The 17,320-nt window shown below is 32.8% G+C and overlaps 2 protein-coding genes across 2 annotated transcripts; both read left to right on the top strand.

The window, feature by feature from the left end:
• Positions 1-1,723: 1,723 nt before the first annotated feature.
• On the top strand, positions 1,724-7,954 carry LOC122278952 (amino acid transporter AVT1D-like). The gene is made up of 12 exons (XM_043089177.1): positions 1,724-1,876; positions 1,997-2,207; positions 3,064-3,356; positions 5,478-5,692; positions 5,871-5,894; positions 5,997-6,177; positions 6,252-6,468; positions 6,704-6,839; positions 6,920-7,085; positions 7,307-7,350; positions 7,447-7,509; positions 7,620-7,954. The coding sequence occupies exons 1-12, from the start codon at positions 1,813-1,815 to the stop codon at positions 7,707-7,709; spliced, it is 1,704 nt and encodes a 567-aa protein (XP_042945111.1). The 5' UTR covers positions 1,724-1,812; the 3' UTR covers positions 7,710-7,954.
• Positions 7,955-9,773: 1,819 nt separating this feature from the next.
• LOC122278337 (protein FAR-RED ELONGATED HYPOCOTYL 1-like) lies at positions 9,774-12,180 on the top strand. The gene is made up of 4 exons (XM_043088532.1): positions 9,774-9,988; positions 11,011-11,322; positions 11,415-11,659; positions 11,754-12,180. The coding sequence occupies exons 1-4, from the start codon at positions 9,951-9,953 to the stop codon at positions 11,825-11,827; spliced, it is 669 nt and encodes a 222-aa protein (XP_042944466.1). The 5' UTR covers positions 9,774-9,950; the 3' UTR covers positions 11,828-12,180.
• Positions 12,181-17,320: the final 5,140 nt, after the last annotated feature.

Raw genomic sequence — 17,320 nt, 5'->3', positions numbered from 1 at the left:
TCCTCACAAGCACTCCCTCACGGTTTCACTCAAGAATTGATACACTTGCACTCATGTTTTCACTCTAAACGGCTTTTACCCACTTATGGTCTTACAAACTCTTGCATTTTTCCACTCTTTTGTGTCTTCTTTAGTTCTTAATCAAACTTCAAGAAACTAATTCAAAATAATCCAGTAACAATTCAAAAATGAGAAACAACCAAAACTCATCAAAAAGGTCAAGAATTTGAATAAAGTGAGAAACAAGATTGAAAGGAATGAACTTTCTTACTGGAATCGTGTACTTTTTTTTTTCTTTTTTTTACTACAACAAAGAACAAGAAATATAACAAATGAAAATAAAAGATAGTCAAACTTGCCTTAGAACCAAGGCTCTAATGTCAAATGATATGAACTCTACTAACAATTGTGATGAAACCCGATAACAATAATAGATTGGAATCCAAAATCGTGTAAACAAGATTTGTTGAGCCTTGACCCGTCACCTAACCATATGAAAAAATCAAGACTACGAAGGATTAAAACGCCACACCAAGAAACCTAAGAATCTCTCAAGAATCAAGGTGATAAGTTTGGTTGTTTGAACGCCATAAGATTAACTTGATAAATTCAAGAGTTCTTTCAAGAACGAAGAGGAACACAAGACCTCAAAATGAAAATAATTTTCTGAAAACCAAATCTCCCTACAAAATTCATACAGCCCATGCTATATACTTGGAACAACCTTCCAAAAATAGGAAAAGTCATAACTCAGCTTTAAAAGTAACACTAACATCAATATAAACAAGTCCCCACGTTTTTAGGCCTCTTGGACTTCTAAAGATAGCCAAAAATAGCTAAATAACTAACCTCAATGTATTTAACATAACCAGCTAAGGTCATAAGCGAATTTCCCTATTTAATATCCTTGAAACTCACAAGTTCACACTCTTTAATGGTCAGACCATGCTGGTCACATTTTTGCATGCTAATTAACCTCTTCAATTCCTTTGATGATATGGACTAAGTCTTGATTATTATTTGAGTCCATCTTGGTCTTTTTAGAATCAGCCCAATTCTCTTGAATTAGTCCTTTAGTGCTTCCTTGAAACGTTTGGCTCTAAATCTTGTAATTGAGCCACTAGAAAGTGACAAAGGGTCTTATGCAAATTTAACTTTACCACGTGTATGATCAACTCCATTCCCATGTGTATGATCAGCATGTCCAGCTCCTTAGTTTGCATCAGTTTAAGTATTACATATTAAACTACTTTTAATCTTAAATAAGCTAAAAAGTACGTTTGAGTTTTTCTCAAATGTGTTTTTCTGAATAATGCAAAATGTAATTCGAATTTTAAAAAAAAATGTCAATGGACAAAAATATCCATATAATTTTAAGATAATTACAATTCAAACTTTCAATGATATGATCATAATTTTAAAAAATTTAAATAATCGTCATTTCTATCTTAGTAAGTACTTTTTTAATTTATTTTCAAACAAACGTAGTATGTTTAAAAGTGTTTTAAATATATGATTATTAAATAGTAAATAACTTTTTAAATAGTAGAATTTATCACTTAACTTATAAATTATAAATCATAAAATTATAAGTTATATTTTTCATTGCAATTCCAAACGTGCACTAATTCTAAACTATTTAAATCTCAAAAAAATGCAAAAGCTGAACAAACGAAACAACAGCACCAGCTTCGGATCATCTAGTAAATAATTTCCCTTGCATGCATGGTTGATATATATTACAGGTGTGTGTGTGGTTGGTATTAATAGTCGGTCATCAACTCAGAAAAAAGTACATCTTTTTCGCACCTCATGTATAATCTCCGATTACCTCGGCTTCTTGGACACTTACTTCAGCCAAACCCGACCAAACCAGGTTTCATTCTTTGTTTTTCCTGCTTTATGTTAATTATGTAAAACAAAAGTTGCTGTTTTTATTTATTTTTAATGCGACTGGAAAGAGTAGAAATTATTCTGAGGTTATGTTTGTACGCAGAATTTGAATACAAGAGCAGAGTGGTAATGAAACTGGACGATGATTTGGGGCGGGACCGGGGGGATGATTTCCAAACCGATGATGAAGAAAACGAGGCCGAATTGGTTTATGGGGACGAGGACTATACTGAATCTGAAGACACATTTTCCTCACCAAGTCCATCTGTTAACAACATTGACCTCAACGATTCCACTTGGCCTCAGAGCTACAGGTACTCCATGATCTACAGTTTTTTTTTTTTTAAATGAAAAACCTCGTTTATATATGTTTAGCAGACCATCAAGGTGTGTCGACATTACTTAAAAAATGAATAATGCTACGTTAATTCATGGAGTAGGCAAACTCCGTCAAGTCGCTTTAAAAAAGAATGTGATTTATTGTTAAAAAATTAATTTATTTTTACATGAGTCCGTATTTATTTATTTTTTTTAAAATGATTACACAGCACTTACCACTCACGACTGCAACTAATTATCATTTCTCTATAAGAATATTACCTCATGTTATTAATAGGGACTTTGTATAATCTGAATGCAAATTTCAAACTAAGTGAATCTGGAAAGATAGTTTGGAGTAGGGATATGAAATAGACTAAGAAATGAGTTCGACCAAAAATTTTGTGCCTGTACAGACCAGGGATTTTTTTTGGGTTGCTAGCAGCTGGAACACTACATTTTGAGGGGTTGCAAAGGACAAATTGGCCAGACCCCATCATCTTTGGCATCGGCATGCCTTCTTGTTATTAGCATGACTTTGAACATATAATAAATACCAATTATTTGATATTGTTAAATTTGATCAGGAAATATACATTTCTAATCCTAGATGGCATAAACCAGTATGTCTTCTTTTTTTTTTTTTTTTGGCTACGTGCATAAACCAGTATGCTGTAGCAGAAAAATAGTGATATGTGAGGTGAATGTTAATGATGTTTTGCCTAATGATTTGTTTTGGAAGTGATCATATGGGGAATATAAGCAAAATAAACAATGAATACATAAATAAATTGAAAAGATTAAACCGATAATATTCTGAACTTTTCTTCTCACTTGGTTGAATACGTGCAGGCAGTCAATTAGCAGGTTTACAACTGTGGCCCCACCATCCCTTAATTTTTTAAGGAAAACTAGCCTGACAGGAATGAGCAGCTTTTTTTCCACTGCACAAGAGAGCCCAGAAGCATCTGAGCATGGTTCTTTGCTGAGTAAGCCTCTTATTTCTGAAACAAGTATAGGCAAAGAAGAAGTGCCTACTTCCATACTACCTGTGAAAATATCTGGATCTGCCTGCTCAAAGTTTTCTACAAGAAAATCGCCCCCACCGCAGGAGCAGTGTTCATTGGCTCAAGCAGTCATTGATGGTAAAAACAGGATTTTCTCCTGATTACTTCACTATTTTATTCATCACTTTGTCCAAAAAATTTTTATCAAATACTTGAGCTGCTAGAACCTCCACATTGCCAAAGCATTTCAATCAAAAACTATGCAGAGCTATAATTCCCTCCAATCAAGATACAGTAATAATCCATGGACTCCCACTGGTGCTAGTTCAAGGCTCCTTAACAACATCAAATTTTCTTCAAACAATATTTTTGTGTTCTCTCTGTTTCTCTCTATTTTTCAAAGTCTTTCAAGGGTAAATCCTTCGGATATGACATTGAAATGGTCAATACTTGGCAATCCTTTCACCATACCTTGGTAGACAGAAGCTTTAAGCCATTAAAACTCAAGTGTCCATATCGCAGATGCCACAACCAAGACTGATCTTTCACTTTAGCGTGAAAATACATTACAGGTACTGCTTTTATGTTCAGAGCAAACATCCGATTCTTTGAAATTTGTACATCAGTAATGACCTTCGCATGTTGATCTTTTAATGTGAGTATCAAATCCTCCATTAGAATGACCTAGCCTTTCTCCAACAATTGCCCATTCTTATGTTTCTTTCTAATTCTAGCACACAGTACACAATAGAAATAGAGAAATGCTTTAGCACAAAGAAATTTTACAAAAGTAAGCTCACAAACTAGCGTGACTTGATGTGGTATTTTAGATTGTAAAACTACTTTTATTATAAAATAGATTTAAGGTATATCATATGAAGCTATATCATTTTGTGAATTTACTTTTGTGAGATCTCTTTGTAGCTGTAGCACTTCTCTTATAAATATGCTTGGGCTCATCATTCTTAAGTTGCACCATATATAATTTTCCCCTTTCCTTTTACTGAAACTTTACAAGAATCGCCAAATTAAGAATCACCAAATTTAGTGTCTCCTTGCTCTTGATTACTCAATGCAAGAAACAACACTTTTCTACCACGTGGTTTGTCGAACTAGAGTATAAAAACCATATGTATTGTGGGTCCTTGTCATCTTCTTCACATGAAAGTAGTAGAGTTTCCTCCTCTCCTCGACTTGTTCTCTTAGTGTAATTGTTTCGATCTCCAACCCTTTTATTCCAACATTCATTACTATAACGTCTATATTTTTGGCCATTATAACATTGAATGCTAAATATGAAACCTCCATGTTTGCTAGTGTTTCTTCCTCATTACATACAGAAAGATTTCCATCACCGGTAAGATTTTCATGTTCTCTACTTTGGCCTTCATTATTGCTGCGCCTATGGTCGTTGTAAGTATTTCCTCAATCCTTTTATCACACTTTCTGGGTTTTTCCATTTTGAATCTTCAAGTCTGCCTTTGATTCCAACATTGGTTCACTAAAATTAACTTCTATCTTCTTTTGCGATCTTTTCTCACAAAGTTAAAGTTACCAGTCAATTTAGAGTGACTTGACATCTTTCAAGTCTATTATGGCCACCATAATATGTTTATGGAATGCATAATTTCTTAATTAAAATCATTGAGTTTCTCCCCATAATTTCTTATCTTTCTTTCTTACTTCTTTTAGTTCATTTTTCTGATTGTTGTTGTAATTGGCTTTATTATTCAGGGTGGGTTCATTTTTCAATAATACCCCACAATTCTTGTGACCTGAATAGACCTTTAATTTGAATGCTCCAAATGTAATAATTGTTATTTGTAAGATTTGGATTTTGTGGTTGAAATAGATTGTTGAACATCGTTTCAATTGGTTCTGATGCCAAATTATTTTGGAAAAGAAATGATAAAGACCACAACTAAATCTTGACTTACTCACAATTAAAACTCAAAATCACAGATATTGTTTTCTTGCATTATTATTATTATTATCAAACACCAACCCACATGTTCATAGGCACCGAACTAACACAACCATTCATTCAAGAGGTGCCTCTTAAAATAACACATCCCTTTTTGACATTTCTTTGTAATGAGACAATATCGTGCGAGAAAACCCAAAACAGCACTACACTACAATAACAAACAAACTGACAGAAAACACTTCATCAACTCACCTGTTCATTACACATCCCTTCGTGAACAGGTTTACACACCAAAAATTACTCAACAAAGATCCTCATTTCTTTTTAAGCAGGAATCAATGTTCTGTGTGGCATAGGACTCCTTACAACTCCGTATGCAGTCAAAGAAGGAGGATGGTTTAGCCTCATCATACTTGTGATGATGGGTGTCATTTCTTGCTATACGGCATTTTTATTGAAGCGATGTTTAGAAAGCTCCCCAGAACTCCAAACTTACCCAGATATTGGAGAGGCTGCTTTTGGGTTAGCTGGCCGCTTTGGAATAGCTGTAAGTCCAATATGAATATGAAATGTCCAATTTTTTTCACAAGCATGCTTATATGGATAAGAATATAACCAACATAGTTATATACGCTATAACAATCATGCCTGCTGTTGAGTTTGCAACTACAAGCTGATACCTCCTGTTTGAAAGCCAAACTGACACTTGTTCTGGTCCAATGCAGATAGTTTTGTACATAGAACTATATGTAAGTGCAAAAAAATCTCTCCTATATCTATGCGTAGCTCTCTACCTTTTGGGTGCCTTGCTTTGTGCCATACTTAATAAGGTGAAGAGCTCTGGTTTGTAGGCTTCTTGCGCGGAGTACATCATTATGATGAGCGATAACCTGGCATCATTATACCCAGACACACAAATCCGTTTTGCTGGAACTTATCTTGGTTCTCGTCAAGTTTTCTCCATAACAGCTACTCTTATTGTTCTTCCAACCGTTTGGCTTCGAAATCTGAGTTTGCTCTCATACCTTTCAGGTTCCTATCCTTTTTCTTGAAATCTCATAATTTTTTAAGTTGCAAATACAGCTTATCTTAAAAGTTGTGTTCAGGTGGAGTAGTTGCATCAATTCTGGTGGCACTTTGCTTATTATGGGTTGGGGTGGTGGACCGAGTTGGATTTCATCCATGTGGAACAGCTTTAGACCTTGCAAACATATCTGTCTCAATTGGTATCTTTAGTTACAGTTTCTCGGGCCATCCAGTTTTTCCAAATATCTATACTTCAATGAAAGAATCATCACACTTTCGATCTGTATTAATAGCCAGGTGACAAAACTAGTCAGTATATTAGTTTGAAAATATTCACTTGTGTTGCCTTGATTTTCCTTTCTCTGCTTGTTTATAAACAGACATTTTTTTAACTTCATGAAGAGAAGAGACATTTTTTTAACGTTAAAAGTTACATTATTTTCAAGATTACTTCCCTGTTTTTCTTGATGAGTTTTTCTTTCTCCCCTACTTACATTATAAGCTTCGCTAATATATATCTCATGTGCCACAGCTTTGTTTTCTGTTTCTTTATGTACATTGGGGTGGCAATATGCGGCTTTCTAATGTTTGGTGACTCGGTCAAATCTCAGTTCACTTTAAACATGCCCAGAGAATATGTTGCTTCCAATATCGCAATCTGGACTGTGGTATGATAGGAAACTTAAATTTAGTTTTCCGATTTTATATGCTTTGCATAGTACATCAAGTGACTGATGTGGTTTCGTAGGTGGCGAACCCACTGACAAAGTATGCGTTGACACTTACACCCATCTCATTGAGTTTAGAGGAACTCCTGCCCTCGGCTCAGCTTAGATCTTTTAGTGTAGTGCTTCTCGTCAGAACAATTTTAGTATTTTCGACTTTGGTGGTGGCACTGACTGTTCCATACTTTGGTGAGCAGTTCCTGCACTGCTTATGCACATTGATTTTCAAGTATTTGGTTCCTCACAAAGAAAAAAAAAAGGATTGTTTGATATGTACGTCCTGAATGTGCTTTTTGAGCATGCAAAGGCAAAACAAATAACAAGACAGTAAGAGCCAATATAAAATGGGATAAAAAACAAAGGAGACTGCTTTCTGCTAATTAAGCTGTTTTTTGTCGATTGGACCGCAGCTTCTGTAATGGCGTTAATGGGATCTTTACTTACAATGTTAATTGTAAGTTCTCTCTTCATATACACCTCAATTGTAGTTCGTCACAGCTAGAGATACGAGGAAGTTTGAATTAATTCTCTATGTATTGTTTCGTGACAGACATTTATCTTTCCATGCGCATGTTATCTCCGCATACTCAAAGGTAAATTGACGAAGTTGCAGGTAAGAGTTCTATGTCACTAAGTACTTGTTCCACATCATATATACTTTATCAGAAGGCATGTGCTATAAAACGATCCAATACTAAACCAATACTTGACATTCTGTTTCAGTTTGCAAATTCCATAATAATTTTAAGTGTGGCTTCGGTCTGTTTATGCATTGGTACATATTCAGCAGTCATAAGAATATCTGAAAAATAGCCTGATTGAAGGAAATGGATAGCAAGCCTCAAGCTCACACTTCTTTTGCTAAATGCACCACCATGCTTTCCGAGGAGATTCTCAACTATACTAAACAACTATAGCAGTGTAATTCAACAAAAAAAGATGGACATGGTTCTGATGAGTAGCTAATAAATATCTGACATTGACAAAAAGGACTAGGAGGCTCATCTATAGCTCTATTTTCTTTTAGAAATTCTACGTACAGTTGTGGAGTGCATAAATACCACATAATCATTTTGTAAAAGAGTGAAATTCACTATTAAAAAATTAATTTTTTTTATGTAGATCCCGTATTTATTTATTTTTTTTAAAAGAGATTGCACGACACTTACACACTCACGATTGCAAATATCATTTCTCTTTTTCTTTTATGTATGATCATAGAATTCATTATTTGGTATATGGCCAATCTGTGGCTTTTTTAGTGCTAAAGTTATATACTCAGTTTACACTGCAACTATTATTTCTCTATTGATTACTAAAAACCAAATAATTTCATCTAATCTCATCTAATCATTACAAACTTTTTAAATTTTCATACAAAATATAATAAACAATTTAACTTTTTCAAATCTCAATATAAACTAATATTAAAAAATTATATTATAATAATATTTTATTTATTATTATTTAAAACATCTCATCTCATCTCATCTAAACTATGTAACCAAACGGCCTAAGTAGTGCTACATTTTTACCTGATTCATCATACTTTTTTGAGTCTGTAGGGTGATATGTTGATAATTCGCAGCTCGATGTATACTTCATTAGCATTCAAGTAACATAGTGTCCTACTTAATTACGGTCCATATATATTTCTTATGCTAAATAATTAATACCCTTTTATTCAAACCCTTTCAAATTTTATGTTACCATATTTAGAAAATTCAATTTTTTATTTCCCAGTATTTTGAATCTAACGGATGAAAAACGTTGGGATAATAAAATCTTAACCCTTTAAGTCAAGAAATATTGTTCGGATATTAACTATTTTACAAATTACAATTTAATTGTTTATATCTTTTGATGAATTGGCAAAAAAAAAAAAAAACATGTGGATGGCAGATCAAAAATTGGTATTTTTGGTAATTTATAGTTGTTGAATGACCTAAGATGTAGAGTTTAAGATCCTGTTTGGATGTTGAGTTGAGTTAAATTTTTTATGAATAATAATGAATAGAGATGATGAAATGAGTTTTGTAAGGCCTATCTAAAATGAGTTTAGATGTATTTATGATAATTTAAAAAATGTTGTAAGTCCCACATGTAAATATGTGTTGAATTGAAAAATATTGTAGGTTTCACCTGTAAATAGGTTTTAAGTTGAGATAAATTTAGTAATTTAAGAATTGGGTGTTTAGATGTTAAATTTAGTTTAAAATTAGACAAACTGAACTAAGTTGATCTCAGTTCAATCTAAATTCCAAACGAGACCTAAGAAACTTTTTTTAGCCTATAAAAAAGTATGTATATTTACTCGTAAAATTATTATAGATATAAAGGGATTATATAAAAATAAATTTATAAAAATTACTTCACAATCTAACATATTGCATCATTAATTTATGATATTATTTTTTGTTTTTATGATTCAAGTATTTCTTATTTACTTAAAAAAAAAAAAAAAGTCTGTATAAAACTGGGGGAATCAGAATTCCGGATAACATATTCAAGTCCCAAGTGTGGGGAGATGTATGGTGTCGGCGAAATGATTTTAGTTCCATGTAACTTGGGAGCTCCAAGAAGATACTGTAAAAAGGAAAAAATTATATTTTAAAAATTATATATTCAATATAATGTTACTATTGCAACCACATATATTTTCCAATCAATCAAATTAAACAATTATTAAAAATAAATAAATAAATAAATAAACAATTATAATTTTTTTTTTTTTTTAAAGGTTATCCAACTCAGCGGAACCTCGTTGCAATTTCACGTGGACGAGGATGGAAAATTTTGAGTCAGCGCTGATTTACGCTGTATTCCGATACCTGCATTGCACGATTCAGTCCACCTGCGCTCGTGATTCTCACGCCCTATGGACTTAGAGGGTTGCGAGTGGCTAGTGATAATATGATATGATATAGCTTCACTATTCACGGACATCTTGAATAGAGAGAGAGAGAGACAGAGAGAGGGGAATAACCACTCTGGAGTGAATCACTGACTAGCTCCGAAGCTCGTTGATCATTCGCCCTCCTTTTCTGGGTCTTGATGAGAGAAGATAAGGAGAACCCATCTGAAATTTACAGGCTAGTTCTTGATTTTTCTTAGCTCTTTTTCTTTCTTTCTTTTTTAATCATTGAAGTTCTTCTTTTTGTTTGAGCTAGTGAATTTCTTGAGTTTGTGGATTCGCTTTCGGACCCAGCTCCAGCTTTTATATATTAATGTCTATATATATTGGTTAAAATCAGCTTGAAGTTGTTAGTTTCGGAGTGAATAATCTCCTTAGTTTTGCCTGATGCAGAATTAGAAAGTAACCAATTGGATGTTGAGGAAGTAAATATGTGTAGAAAATATTGGATCTCATCTACTACTTTATATTACTCCTGAAACTTCTTAAGTTTTGCTAGATATTTGCTTGTTTTTTAATTATTGAAGAAAATTGTATCCAAGATAACACATTTGAAGGAAACTAGCAAGACTTTTTTAGAAACATCCTGATTTTTAGACACAATTAAGTGAGACTGTAACTGCCAAATCATTGATATTGTTTGAAACCATGATTCAATGTTATGTTTGGACCAATATAGAAAAACCAAAATCAAATGCCTTGGGAATCATGACCACTAGTAAATGCTAGAAGGAGCAGTTTGATTGCTTATATGCCTGCCATATGTTCATCTGGTGGTTTGTGATCTATAGCAGCTTCTGGGTTGATTAATGGACTTTAACGTTTTCTTTAAAAACTGTCAATGGAGGAACCTTTTTAGGTCACAGTATTGACATGGGCTAATAGACTAATGGATTACTGAGAGGAGATAAAAAGATTAGTGCTTGTAACTGAAGGTTCTTCACTAAAAATATTATCTTAATTAGACCATGGTCATTGTTTTTCCTTAGGGATTGTTTCAGGCCTTAGTTTTTTGTGCAGTTCCCAAACTAAGTATGGGATGAACATGAGGATTAAGAAAAGCTGAGCTAGGAAAGATGGAAGGAGGTTCTGTTATGTGCATTATTGCCTTAAAAATGTTTTGACAAAATTGTTGCAATATTTAGCCTTCCTCACAGCCCTTTCTTATTTCCTCTTAAATATATCAATTTTACTTTTCAGCTTCCATGACAATAAAGGACTCGAGAATAACACTGTTGACTCGAACAAGAAAAGGAAATTACAGGCAGGGCAATTGGATTTTCCTATACCAAAGCATAAATGCTGGGATCGCAGCTTTGCTTCTGAACCGGTCTTTGTGTTTGACAAAAATCCTGAGGTAGAAAGCATATTTCCTAACATAATAACTGGGAAAACAGAAGGAGCAGCCATGGATTATGGGGCAGAACCTGAATCAGGGAAAGACAGCAATAGTTTTGGTGGCGATTCCGACTCTGCAACGTCTTCATATGGTGAAGCTAAAGTCCAATTAAAGTATGTAAAACAAACTTCAATAGGCCCTCAACTTCATCTGTTAAATGTGACAGCAATAGTTTCAAATATGCCAACTACTCTTCTGGTTTCAGAAAAGACAAACTTGCATTTCTGAGTGGAGAGCATCCTAGCCATCATGATGAATTACAAGCATTTCAGAATCTTGAGGAGCACCTCGTAGATTTCTGTGATCAAGTAGATTACACTAGCTCTGGATATGGAAACAACTGCATTGAACAGCCCACAGATAACGAACTTGAAGACATACTCTTATCCCACCGGATTAACCCAACAAATATGTACGTTCTTTCATCCGGAAGATGGACTGTAGGCCAAGGTAATTTAGGAATTAATATATTGGAAGTGTACATGTGAGAATAATTAACTGAGTGGGTGGAGAAATAACTTCATCGTTTGTATGCACTATGCAGATGCTCAACCAGGCATTAGGAAAGAAACCATCGATCAAGAATTCGAGCAGTTCTTTTCCAAGCTTATGCTGTAGCAATAGTTTAACTGAAAGCGTGTATATTTCTAAATATCTTTGTTGCATATACATTCGAGTCTTATGATTGTTATCATGAAAATCATGTAAAACAGCTTGTTATTTGTAACCATCCCATTCCAACGTACGATCCTCTTCGAAGCTGAATGTGAGGCTAACTTGATAGACCCCAAAGCTTTTGGAAATGTGTGGACATGGAGAATGGGAGTTATTGTGTAATAGAGGACAGTTATTTGCCTGCCCAAGATCGTGTACAGCGGTTATTTTTAGACTAGCAGTTATAATGTTAACCATTACCATATGTGTGACTATGTAGATACGTGGCAACTGAATAGGTGCATATATAGCATTTATGTAGTGTTGTATGTGGCAGTTATGTGGGGTTGTACTATAAGTAATGCGTGTTTAGAAAAAGAGAAATGATATTTACAGTCGTAATTGTACAAGCGACGTACAGTCACTTTTAAAAAATGAATTAATATGGGACTCACATGAAAAAAAAAACTAACTTTTTAATCGTGAACCCTACTCTTTTTTAAAGTGATTGCGCGGCGTTTATAATTTCACGACTGTATGTAGCATTGCTCATAGAAAAATAGTCATTGTCTGCTGTTTTGTAAACTGTTCGTACTGTGGTTTCCTCCGCACCCCTTGTGGAGAATTCTCTCTTTTCTATCATTTGTTATCGTCCATATTGGTCTCTGAATGATACTTACAATCGTGAGTATGCAAGCGTTATGCAATCACTTTAAAAAAAATGAATAAATACTAGATTTACATAAAAAGAAATGAATTTTTTAATAGTAGACTTTATTTTTTTTTTTAAAAGTGACTGTATGGCTCTTGTCCACTTCATAACTGTATATAAGATTACTCTTCTTGATAATCCTAAATGTTAATTATGTAACCGACGCAGTTCTCCAAAGAGATAGACTTTTTCAATTGAGAGAGATTTTTTTTTTTTTCTTGCTTGTTCTCTCTCTCATGGTAAAATATAATTTACATGATTAAGTTTGTCTCTACAAGTGATAATTTATCATTATATTAGAGCATAGAATTAAAACTATAATATAATTTAAATGTATCTCTTTTTTTTTTAAGTTTAAATGTATCTCTTATTTGCATCTTATTAGAATGAAGCGCGCGACCAATCAATTATAATCTTGATTTCTAAAAGAATTGTAATTTGTGAAGGCGATGGTAGAGGCTGTTTGTAGGATTGTTCATCCCAGGTTTTATCCTGCCCGGCCCAAAACCCGATTACAGTTATGAGTTTCAACCCGAGTGTAGCTCAATCCAAAACCCTGCATCCGAACCAAAAACCGCATATTCAAAAAACCACATATTTGGCCTAGATGTTGTTTTGACATCCGAGTACCGAATTTAAAACCAGGTACTCGGGTTTAATAAAAAGAAAATGTGATATCCAAACTCCTAGTGCCCTAGTCACACCCCCCAAACGAAAATCACTTTCTCTATGCTCTCTCTCTCTCTCTCTCTCTCTCTCTCTCTCTCTCTCTCTCTCTGGGCATTTATAAACATGGTTTTTGGTATTTTATGATAAGCTTCTGTCATGGGTTTTGAATTTTGTGATAAGTTTTGAGATAGGGAAGATGAGGGTTGAACTGTTAAGTGTCGAAACCCTAACCTTCCTCTAATGAGTACCGGCCTACTACTCTTAGATCTAAAATGTGACTTTGAGTTATTTTTGATTTTTTGTTCTAGATCTACTCTTAGTCATGCAGTGTTTGTGAAAGGAGATGCTACAAATTTTGAGATTGAGGCATCTTTTGGTGTTAGGCTTCTAAGCTTTATCCAATGGTGAAATGCTCTCAAATTTTTTGCATATAAATCATTCATTAACTGGATGTTTGGTACATTATACCCATTTCAATATGGTACAATTTACGGAAAAAAAGCAATTTGATTGCAAATGTGTTTTGTTTGTACAAGTAAGGTTTGGCAGCAAACTGAAATCTGATGAAGAAATAAATGAAAATAAAACTTTTGTTCGATCTATTCTTTTTTAAAATATGGGTTGTCTTTTCTTTTTGAGTTCTATAGCTTTTGATTCGTGGAGATTGTGATATTTGTATGCAGAAGAAAAACAAAAAATAAGATAATGATGCCAGTGAGTCTTAAATGCCCACTTTGGGATAGCTTATTTAGAAGCAATCAAGACAGCGACATAGATCTAAATTATACAAGGGGAGTGGTTGAAGAGGATAAGGGATCAATCACTTAAGTGTTGGAGGTGTATTATAGTATAATACCTTAAAAATTATGCATTACACATCTTTGTTTTGTTACATAATAAGTGATGGAGTCAAGGTAATGTCACCCTAGATTTGCTTGCTCTTCTAACGATATTCTTCCTAATTTAATTTGGCAATGGACTGCATAAACTATGACAAATGCCAGCTTAACCATTAGGGGTTGCCCTCAATCCAAGCAATCTTCAAAGAGACAGAGGAGTCAACTGCAGATTAATTTGAAATGTTTTAATCATGTTTTGGAAATGAAAGGTTAATTTTGACATTTTATTTATTTTCCACTTAAGTTTTAAAAGAGTCATGGATTATACACAAGTTTTATTTTTCTTTTTTTCTTTTTTTTAGCACCTAGCAAGTTATTTAACACACAAAGATCATGGGTTTAACGTGCAAGGGAAGCTTTAGTTCAGATTGGAAGCAAATTTCTAAAATAATGAAAGAAATTATTTATTGTTTTCTTTATATGATGTGGAATGCAACAACACCTTGAACTTGAAGGGGAAACTTTGTTTACTTGGCATAAACATGTCCAAGTTTAGTGACTTGGATTCCTTTTTAAGCATGTTGTGAGTGATCAAATGTATTGTTTGGTGGTAGCATTTTTATTCCCAAAAGCTTTGGATCTGACATCTCTGATTTTTTATTTGAGTGTCTTCCTTTTGTTACCTAGTGTTTTTGTCTTTCTAATGAAGTGTTGGGAATTGTTGTTGACTTGTCATTCCTTTTGTTATAAGCTGCGAGGAATATAGTTTGGAAATGTAATTTATACTATTCTATAAATGGAAGAATTGTAATTTATTTTAGGTGAGTTTTGGTCTCATCAACAATTTTTGCATTACAATTTTGGTTTGAGATTAAAGACTACACAGTTTTTCTAAGTATTCAAAACTTTTATTTTTTACAGGATCTCTTTCATTTAGATCACTTGAAATTACTACTCAGTGTGAGATTAATTATTGATGGAAAAGACCATGCTAATGATTTTGTAATTCATATCTTGTAATTTTTTATTTTGTATTGTAATGTATAAATAACAAAATAATGTAATATGTAGTGGATTGCATGTATTTTAATTTTTCATTTTTATATATTTTTATTATTCTGAATAATGTTAGTATTATGGTTTTTAACATGGCTTAGAAAAATTTTCCATAAAATATAGGCTTCTATAAAAAAATTATGATTTTCAATATTTTTATTAATAAATATAGACTTTTACATAAAGGGAATTATGCTCTTCAATATGAATTTTTCTTGAAAAGTCTTTAATATAATATAAGCTTTTATTAAAAAAAAAAATCAGGTTTTTAAACTGAAAATGGATTTTTATATAATTTAAAAAAAAAAATTGGGTACAACTCGGTACCCAGATTTTTGGATTCATCGAAATATTGGCCTAGGTCATAATCCGGTTTAGGTTTCGGCTCAAGTATTCCCAAATATCCTGTTTAAAACCCGAGTGAACAGCCATATAGCTATTTGAGATATGGTTCATTTTACTCGTAAATGAGATGTGTGCACGGAACTTATTTTATATGTTTATTTTTGTGGAATAAAAAAAAAAATCAAGAAGATCTTGATGAAAGAAAATAAGAGAAAATTGTAACATGATTTATAACAACTTAATGGATGAAATAAGCATGAAAAACAATATTCTTTATAAGGAAAGAGAGGAAATTGTTGCTGTCTATTTTCGAAGATGCCAAAGGAGGAAGATGGAAAGAATTAAGAATTCTGTTATATATAATCATTTTTATATATTTTTTATTATATAAATAAAATTTATAAAAAAATATATAAAAATGTTTATACGTAAAATTTTTGAAGAATAAAATACCTCCGGACACTTTTGCCCCTAAAGACCGGGTTAGTTAAAACCGTCACTTTCTGTGCATGGATGGGGCCGGGGCTCTCTGATGCAGTAGCAGGCGTCAGCCATCAGGGACATGGACAGCTCGAACCGCGCGCGCTCCGTCCTCCACACACGTGATTCCCGACACGTGGGACCTCATCCTCACACGACCTCACCTCGCCACCACATGCAACTGTGTTGACTTTTTTTTCCTTCCCTTCTTACTATTATGGAAAATGATAACATTATTACTGTATTACTATTTATCTATTATTTTTTTTATTTAATTTTTTGTATAAGTTTTTATTTTACTTAATGATTAAGAAAGTAGATATTAATAAAGTTATATATTTTTTTAATTTTTTTTAATGATTAAAAATATTAAAAAAATATTTAAAAAAATAAAAAAACTTAATATACACATAAATTATAAATAAATAGTAATAAGATAATAAACCTACCTCTACCCTATTATTATTATTATTATTATTATTGTCAAGATTTTGGTCTTTCAACATGCCCCCACGTCGCTAAGCGACGCCACAGCAGACAACCTAAGGCCATATACAATCCGACAGTCAACTGCATTGTCCTTTTAAGCAGTAGGGTCGGTCGCAGTGGCCTGCTATTGGCTATCTTGCATTCACAAAGTCAAAGCCGATATAGGATATATAAGACACGACGACCGTTGGATACAGAATGATTGTACACATTTCATTTTTCAAATATGAATAAATATAAAATTTACATAAAAATTTAAATTTTTTAATATCATATTCTATTTTATTTTAAAATAAGTGTGAGATATTTGTCCAACCCATAAAATCTAACATTGCTAATAGGATACCCCTTCCTCCCCGCACTACGAGGCAACCAAACTGAAGACGGCATTCTCAATTGGCTATAAGGTTTTACTACACAATCTCTCAACATCCTAATATTTTATATTTTTTTAATTTTTTAATTTTTTTTTTTTTGAATTTATTCTTTTTAAATTAATTTAATTATTTTATTCATTATTTATATATTAAATATTTGATAAAAAATAAAATAATAAAAATTAAAAAAAAGGTGGGGTGTTGAGATGTTGGGAGATTGTGTAGATTTTTTCTTGGCTATATCATACAGTGCAGCATGTGTAAAGGAATTTTGATGGATACTCACCGATCATGTAATTTTTGTGAAAATATTTTATTTTACTTATTATTACCATTTTTTTAAATATATACATAAAATATAATAAATAATTCAAAATTTTTAAATTCTAAAATAATAATAATTTTAAAAGATAATATTTAGGGCTGTTCATCCAGGCCGAATTTTATCCGGCCCAACCCGGATTCTGGTTCCGGTTTTCGGCCCGGGTCA

The sequence above is a fragment of the Carya illinoinensis genome, chromosome 10 (genome assembly GCF_018687715.1).
Source record: "Carya illinoinensis cultivar Pawnee chromosome 10, C.illinoinensisPawnee_v1, whole genome shotgun sequence".
NCBI lineage: Eukaryota > Viridiplantae > Streptophyta > Magnoliopsida > Fagales > Juglandaceae > Carya > Carya illinoinensis.
This window is presented reverse-complemented; position numbering and strand designations above follow the sequence as displayed.

What these genes read in the sequence shown, in the direction of transcription:
- LOC122278952 (XM_043089177.1), top strand. Translation starts at nt 1,813, where the DNA reads ATGTATAATCTCCGATTACCTCGGCTTCTTGGACACTTACTTCAGCCA. An exon ending in CTGGCCGCTTTGGAATAGCT is followed by an intron (nt 5,693 to 5,870) that starts GTAAGTCCAATA and finishes GGTCCAATGCAG; the next exon opens with ATAGTTTTGTACATAGAACT. An exon ending in GTAAATTGACGAAGTTGCAG is followed by an intron (nt 7,510 to 7,619) that starts GTAAGAGTTCTA and finishes ATTCTGTTTCAG; the next exon opens with TTTGCAAATTCCATAATAAT.
- LOC122278337 (XM_043088532.1), top strand. Translation starts at nt 9,951, where the DNA reads ATGAGAGAAGATAAGGAGAACCCATCTGAAATTTACAG. An exon ending in GAAGCTAAAGTCCAATTAAA is followed by an intron (nt 11,323 to 11,414) that starts GTATGTAAAACA and finishes TTCTGGTTTCAG; the next exon opens with AAAAGACAAACTTGCATTTC. An exon ending in AAGATGGACTGTAGGCCAAG is followed by an intron (nt 11,660 to 11,753) that starts GTAATTTAGGAA and finishes TGCACTATGCAG; the next exon opens with ATGCTCAACCAGGCATTAGG.